Source organism: Stegastes partitus, unplaced genomic scaffold (assembly GCF_000690725.1).
Source record: "Stegastes partitus isolate 25-593 unplaced genomic scaffold, Stegastes_partitus-1.0.2 Scaffold1853, whole genome shotgun sequence".
NCBI classification, from domain to species: domain Eukaryota; kingdom Metazoa; phylum Chordata; class Actinopteri; family Pomacentridae; genus Stegastes; species Stegastes partitus.
This window is the reverse complement of record NW_007579584.1, coordinates 10,102-18,242: the sequence shown is the minus strand read 5'-3', so window position 1 is coordinate 18,242 and position 8,141 is coordinate 10,102. Positions and strand designations below refer to the sequence as shown.

The 8,141-nt window shown below is 39.9% G+C and overlaps 1 protein-coding gene across 1 annotated transcript in view; it reads left to right on the top strand.

Moving 5' to 3' along the window:
- Window positions 1-51: 51 nt before the first annotated feature.
- The window catches only part of LOC103372896 (apolipoprotein L2-like), an 18,181-nt gene continuing 10,091 nt past the window's right edge, over window positions 52-8,141 (top strand). Inside the window, exons 1-2 of the mRNA XM_008302671.1 lie at window positions 52-65; window positions 2,230-2,234. Of these exons, the coding sequence (XP_008300893.1) occupies window positions 53-65; window positions 2,230-2,234 (18 nt within the window). The 5' untranslated portion in view covers window position 52. The remainder of the gene's footprint in view (window positions 66-2,229; window positions 2,235-8,141) is intronic.

The window sequence follows — 8,141 nt, the reverse complement described above, 5'->3', positions numbered from 1 at the left end:
ATGCTGTGGAGCTAGATCTCCATGGTAACTGATGCTGTGGAGTTAGATCTCCATGGTAACTGATGCTGTGGCGCCAACCTGGTCGGGAGAAGGTTATGTTCAGAGTTTCGGATTTAAATCGGCTGCACGAAGTGTCTCCCTTTAACTAAATAGTTTCCTGACTATTATTTACAAGCGATACAGATTCCCAGCTGAGGGAATGTGTTTTATCTGCAAACATGCTGAGTTGTGCGTTACTAATATCACTGAATGAAGCCATGTAGTTACAGTATCACAAACTGTTAATATCATGTTGCCATGGGAACCTACATGCATGTAGTTGATGCAGAAATCACATAAATATGTTTTTATGTTTGGCTCTGATTTGCTGCCAAGTCCGTTTCCACTGCTGGTACTGTAGCTGATAGAAAATGAATTATTCTGCTGGTATTTATTACAGAGAATATTCAATCAATAACATTAATTTCGCTTTGATTTGACCAAAAACTAAAGTGATATCCTGCATTATGGGACAGTGTCAGACCTAAATGCACTTCAAAACAAGATCAGGTTTAAATATATGAAGTTTAAAGTTTAACTTTAACGTGCAGCTGTCAGTTAGAAATAAGCAGCTGCATCGGTAAAATATTATATTAAAAGTTTTCTACCAGTATTTTCTGTCTGCAAGGGGGGGGGGGGATGTGGCAAAGTAAAGGGAAATCCTGGAGGACATCCTGATTCAGTCTGCCAGAGAACTGTGGCTGGGGAGATGTATTTTCCAGCAAGACAATGACCCGAAGCACACAGCTGAAGCTACACAGAAATGGTTTAAAAACACACACACATTGAAAAGTAATAAAATTAATAAACTTCCAAGAGGAGTGAATAATTTTAAAGGCAATTTAGCATTTGTTTACATTTGTTTTCATATTTCACATCTGGATGATGTTTTGTCTTACAGAAAGGAACTACAACAGGCCTTGTGCCGCTACAGCACAGATACCNTATGGTAAGGAGTGTAAATGTTCAAGAGCGCATTGTCCACTTGTTTGGGATTGAAATGTCTTTATTTGTGATGAACCCGAGAATCCAAGGTTGTGGAAGAAGATAAAGGGACAGGCTGCACAGCCTCCTACCAGACTGTAGCAGGAACTAGGCTGAAGCAGGGCGTTTCCTAGGCTCTGAGCCTGGATCTGTAGCTCGCCATCCAATTAGTCCAAGTTAAAGCACCTGGCCTGAATGGAACAAACAAAGTTCAGAACAGTTCTTGAAACTGAGCGCTGCCGTTAAACTAACGTTAGCATCTTCATGGCATTAGCATGGACATGGTACATCACTGAATATGCATGAATTCAGACATTTGTTCAACATTAGCATGTTAGCATGCTAGCATGCTAATGAGTAGCATGTCAGCAATTTGATATTAATTATAACAAAACAAAAGGCATGATAAAGGCATTCAAGCACATGTTAGCATTAGCCATGTGTTAGCATGTGGCTAATGCTAACAGGCTAACAATTAAACAACCAAAAGAAACTCAATCAAGACCAACCAAAATCAACAAAACAATGTTACACACTCACCAGTTCAGCAGGACTCTGGCACATAATGACAAGGCCCCCAGCACAACTCACTATCAGGTCTAAAAAAGGTGCAAAGAAAATAGCTTAGCACCAAACAACCACCGATGATGCATAGGATAAAATGCTTGCAAAGCACCAACCTGTAACAGCTGTCCCTTGGCTCCTCTCCACATGACTGAAGGGGAGAAGCAATTGGGGCTATGCCATTGGCTGATTGGCAAGGCATGTGACACGGTGCATTCAAATGCAAGAGAGAGTGCATGGAAAACCATCACCAGAGTTACCCCTGGTTACACACACACACACACAGATCTGCCCCTGTTCTACTCATAGGATTTATCTCCCTGTGACTTCTTCCTCCTCCTCCTCCTCCTCCTCCTCAAAATAAAACTGAAGCTGAAGTGTTGGCATTTTGTGACAGTTTAGGAGAGTCAGCTCTTGTGCTTGACATGCTTGCATGATTGGACGTCCAGGAAATGTTACAAGTGTTGCAGGAGCACTGGGAGCAGAGCAGCACTACATAAGAAGACCAGTGTTTTTTTTTTGTTTTATGAACTTTTTTTTTTTTTTTTCTTTATCATTTTACTCTGCTGGTGGAGGTGGTCATAAAGTTTTCACCTCCATTAGGAAAATAACATTTCAGTGACACCATTCTCAATGTGTAACTGGAAGATAATTCTGGCTTCTATTTTGCAAGGCACAAGTTTTCAATTACATCTGCCATCAAGGAGTTAAAACAGGCACTCAGTATTTTATGTATCACTTAAGAAGTCATTACATTAATTTATTTTAAATTTCCGTTGGGTACATTTGAAATATATTGGATTCAATTTAAGTGAGAGAACAGCTCCAGAATTTTTAAAGATGTGCTAATTGGTTGAAGTTAGTCCACATTGACTTCTGATGCACTGATGGATATGAGGTTTATATTGACATGTGAATTTGCAATTGTAAAAGCAACAATATGACTGTTCCAAGTAAAAGTCACGCAAAAAACACAAGTATCTGTCATGACACCCCAGTCTTGGCCTTCTCCCCCTCTGTCTCTCCAGTCCTGCATGCAGCCTGCTTCATTGCCGGTATCGGAGTCAGCTGTGGGGATCGGCTCACCTGCTCACATTCACCTCATTCCCATAAAAGCCCGGTTTATTCTACCACTCTCTGGCAGACCATCGACCATGCAACCCAGTTTCTCTGCTGGTCCCTGACCCGTCTCTAGCCTGCATTCCCCGAGCCAGCCCGCCCCTTTAGTTTAGTTACCAGCCCTGTGAATATCCCCCTTTCGCTTAGATATGTCATCTTAGGGTTTCTTTTGTCCCCCCTCTGTTGTTAGTTTCGAGTATTTCCTGGTTTTGTAGTTTTGCTCATATTTTTGAATTAGGTTTGGTGGTTCTCAGTTCTGTCTCTCCTCCCTGCTTGTGTTTGTATTCCCCCACTTAGATCAGTCTGCCCTCTTGCTTGTTTAGATAAGATTTATCATTGAGTGTGAATTTGTTAGATTGTCTGTGTAGTTATCTTTTCCACTTATTTATTCCTCCCTGCTTGTATCATTTAGTTTCTGCATTTTGTAATAAACTTGTTCTGAACCAGTCTCTGCCTGTCCTGCGTCTGCACCTGGGTTCTCCGACCCTCCTGAACAACATCAGCATCAATAAACAAAGTGCGTTATATGGCTACTGATGCATTTGAGTAGGCCCTCAAATCATATTGCATAATAACACATTGTAATTTATTTTTTTAGTGTGTTTTTTTGTAATTTGAATCTTAAAAGTAAGTAGAGCAAAAAGGATAACGTGAAATCATAGAGCAGATGTGTAAAATATCTCATAGCTGTACTTGACTAAATGTAGCTGGTTACTGTGCTGCTGTTTTGCTGTGACGTTGCATGAGAGGACTCACCACGTCAGCAGCGTTTCCACCCTGATCCCCGGCTGACTGAGTCGAGTTCAGCTGAGTGACTGTTTTGACATAAATGTCGCCGACACACAAGTACACAGAAACACACACACAGGCCTTCGTCTAGCTTCATGCATCCTGCAGCTGCTTCACATGAACGGCAGCTTCAGAGTCTGCAGGTGTTTGTTCAAAAGTCTCAGTATAAAACTCTGCTGGTCTGAATTTCTGCTGCGCTGCTCGACCTGGAACACACATTTCTCAATCCTGCATGTGTGTTAAAGCACAATAGTATAACACAGAGTGGAACCAGCCAACACTTTCAGCAGAGAAAAGTTGAAGCCCAATCTGCTGCTCTGCTCAGCTTTACAGAGCTGGAAATATAATTAAAATAGTAAATTACTGTAAATCTATCATAGAATGTGAAGTTACAGTAAAATACTGGTGGTTACAGCTGCCAGTTCACATCTGTTTCAGACTTTTCACATTTTTACTGTTATTATTGTAATTTACTGAAAGACTTAATTACTGTATAACTGATTATTGTGTTCTGCAGTAGAATGAGGTTTAGGATTTTCCAGTAATACTGTATTTATATAGCGTCGTCACTATAAATGACAAAGATCACAGGATGGGGGTGTTTCTGTAACTTCCTCTACAGGCTGAAGGCTGCTGGAAACATTTGTTTTCTTGCCTCTTCAACCTGCTGCAGTGTTTGGTAGAAGCTTGTGTGGCATCTGGGAGATTTTCAGGAAAACATTAATATTGTAAGATACAGTTTAAGAGTGTAACTACACTCTCCAGTAGCGCTATATTTATATAGAGTTGTCACTGTAAACTACAAACTGTACATTACAGACAGAGTCATAGAAAAAATGATTATACCACCCTTGTTTTCTTCAATTTCTTGCTCATTTTAATGACTGGTACAGCTAACGGTACAATTGTTTGGACAAATATAATGACAAAGAAAATAGCTCATAAGAGTTTCATTTAAGAGCTGATATCTAGCCCTTTTCCATGGTTTTCTTGAGAATAACCAAAATCCATTAAGTTCTTACATCAATAGCAATGGCATTGGACTGCCAAAAACAGTGCTTTTAGGCATTCCATGTTTTCTTTTCTGTCTGTTTTAGTCACATGATACACACAGGAGTACTTGATGGCACAACCACTGTTTTTGATGACTGCAGCCATGCGTCTTGGCATGCTCTCCACCAGCTTCTGACATTGTTCTGCTGTCACAGCAGCCCATTTCTGTTGCACAAATTCAAACAAATTTGCTTTGTTTTGGGGCTTGTGGTTCTTCATTTTGCAACTGATGATTTTCCACAGGTTTTCAATTAGATCAGATCTGGTGATTAAGCAGGCCAAGGCATGGTTCAAATGTTCTGGTTCTCCATCCAGGCTTTAACTGACCGTGCCGTGTGGTAAGGGGCTTGTCTTGTTGGAAGATCCAGTCATTCGAGGCAGGAAAGAGTTCTCCAGCTGATGGAGGAAGACTGTTCTCTCTCTCGGGTGACTGCCGGCGTAGTCTCCGGTCAGAATCCGTTTTGGTGTAGTATGTCCAAATCACATCCAAGCACTGCAATTTTAGCGACGTTCATTGCCTTGATGTTCAGCAAAGTCTCTCGGCTGTAAGTTTTGTGTCTGGGATAGGCAAGACACTCAAAACTTTCAGGGATTGTTGTTGGGATTGCACCTGTAAATCTGGCTCCCTGGTGCTAGTGGGTTTGAATCGCGGCTAGCAACCACTAGCGAGGATTTATATTGTTCAGGATTAGGAGTATTCGGATGGGTAAACAATGTGTCCAACTTCTGCAATTTGGCCTTATCTTGTTCTCTCTTCTCCTTTTGTCTTCATTTCGTTGCTCCACTTTTGTATTTATATGAACTCCCACTTATTTTGGATCCGTATGCTTGCTCGGGACGAGTGACAGATCTTCACCTTAAGTAGTGAGTAATGATCGTCCATGTTGGTGGAGGACTGATGATGACGATTTTACCTAAAATACATTTGGAGAATATATTGGCAATCCATTTGTAAATTTACACATTGTAAAGTTAACTGTGAGCGTGCACATGACACCATCCATGCAACAAACACTTGTATGCAATATTCTGAATAAACTTACAAGACCAAAGCCAATCTTTTCAAATTTCTGCTACCTATGACTGAACAGACATGGGACAACTTAACCTATATAAACACAAGCACTGATTGTAATAATGCAGGTATAGTTTTTCCTGCACTCTGGGAAACAATGCATGTCAGTCCCCTGTGCAGAAGGATTGGAAAACTTATTTGCTATCCTAATGCCCCCCCAGCCTAAATGGACACTCTGCCCCAAGTTTTTTCACTACCTGTCTCTCATGCCAATTTCCAGCAGTGCCAAGATGGCTGCCTTTTTGGCTTCACACAATAGTTTTGTTTCAGGCATTATGTGAGAGCTAACAACTTGTGCTACAGCTTGAATGTAAACAGGAAGCCACTCTCGGCCTTTGCATGTGCAGTGCTGCTTATGACATGGAATGGCCTCTTACATACCCTGGGATACAATTAAGCTGAAGCATGTCAAATAGAACATGAAGTATGATGTAATCAGCTGCATTTTTTGTCGTGTTCATTGTATTTTTCAGGTAATATACCTTTAGTGGTACCAGGCATTAAAATTAACGAGGAATTGAAGAAACCAAGGGTAGTCGAATAATTTTTTCCATGACTGTAAATAAATATATGTCCTTCATAATACCATCCAACTACCAACTCTGTTAAACGTGTTAAAATGCTTGTAGCACTAAACGCCTAAAAAAAAATGATAAAGAAACTAAAACATTTGAAGACTGTGATAAAGCCTATCTAACAGGATGGGGTTAGTTTCTGTAACTTCCTCTAAAACCTTGGTTTTCTTGCCTCTTCCCCCTGCTACAGTGTTTGGTAGAGGCATACCTACACTCTCCAGTAATACTAATTTATTTATTTATTGCCACTGTAGGGCATCCCTATAACTCACCTAGTTGAGCGGGCGACCTATTCTCCTTCTCCCCATTCTTCTTCCGCCGTTCCTGTCTATCTCTACTGCTCTAAAATAAAGGCAAAAAGACCCCAAAAATATATATTTAAAAAAAAAAAAAAAAAGGTTGCCACTGTAAATGACAAAGATCACAGGATGTGGGTTTTTCTGCAGCTTCCTGTATGAGCTGAAGGCTGCTGGGAACCTTTGTTTTCTCGCCTCTTTACCCTGCTGCAGTGCTTGGTAGAAGCTTGTGTGGCATCTGGGAGATTTTCAGTAAAACATTAATTCATGAATGTTGTAAGATACAGTTTAATACTGTAACTACACTCTCCAGTAACACTATATTTATATAGAGTTGCCACTGTAAATTACAAAGAGCATTTAAATTATATAAACTGTAAATTGCAGACATGAACCATAATAAAAAATATGTGTTTCACAATACCATCAAAGTACCAACTCTGTTTAACATGTGAGAATGCATGAAGCACTGAAACACGTAAAACAAAGGATAAAGAAAAGTTAGATTTTTATGGACTGGGAACATTTATTAGCAAGCAGTAATATATGAGAAACTAGTCCACTAAATATATTTTAGAAACTGAGAAAAAAGAAATTCACTCAATGTAAAATGAATGAATAAATAAAATAAACGTAAAACTGACCTATCTTGGGGCATCAGTGTAAAGTCATCAATAATAAACGTAATAATAATAAACCTGAGAAGAATACTACGAACGAGTTTGACATAGCCAGGCTTTCTTTGTGTAAGTCGGCTCGACAAAGACCAAAGCTCCAGCCAGAGATTACATGTATCATGAAGGTGGCTCAACTTTATTTGTCAACTCAGACTTTCTGCTTCAGACTCTGTTCACATAAAAAGGGGCATTTAACGCGTCATGTGACTCTTCTTCAGCACTAAATGAATTGATCATCTGCAGCTGCGACAGTCAACACGTTGTAATGGAGAACAATGAGGAACAGAAAACAATTATGACGGTGAAAAGCGCTGCGACTGCAAATGGTACAAGACAGGAATGCTGGTAGAAAACTGTTAAACGTGTTAATATAAAATATTTTACCAATGCAGCCGCTTATTTCTAACTGACAGCTGCACGTTAAAGTTAAACTTCATTATTTAAACCTGATCTTGTTTTGACGTGCATTTAGGTCTGACACTGTCCCATAATGCAGGATATCACTTTAGTTTTTGGTCAAATCAAAGCGAAATTAATGTAATTGATTGAATATTCTCTGTAATAAATACCAGCAGAATAATTCATTTTCTATCAGCTACAGTACCAGCAGTGGAAACGGACTTGGCAGCAAATCAGAGCCAAACATAAAAACATATTTATGTGATTTCTGCATCAACTACATGCATGTAGGTTCCCATGGCAACATGATATTAACAGTTTGTGATACTGTAACTACATGGCTTCATTCAGTGATTTTAGTAACGCACAACTCAGCATGTTTGCAGATAAAACACATTCCCTCAGCTGGGAATCTGTATCGCTTGTAAATAATAGTCAGGAAACTATTTAGTTAAAGGGAGACACTGCGTGCAGCCGATTTAAATCCGAAACTCTGAACATAACCTTCTCCCGACCAGGTTGGCGCCACAGCATCAGTTACCATGGAGATCTAGCTCCACAGCATCAGTTA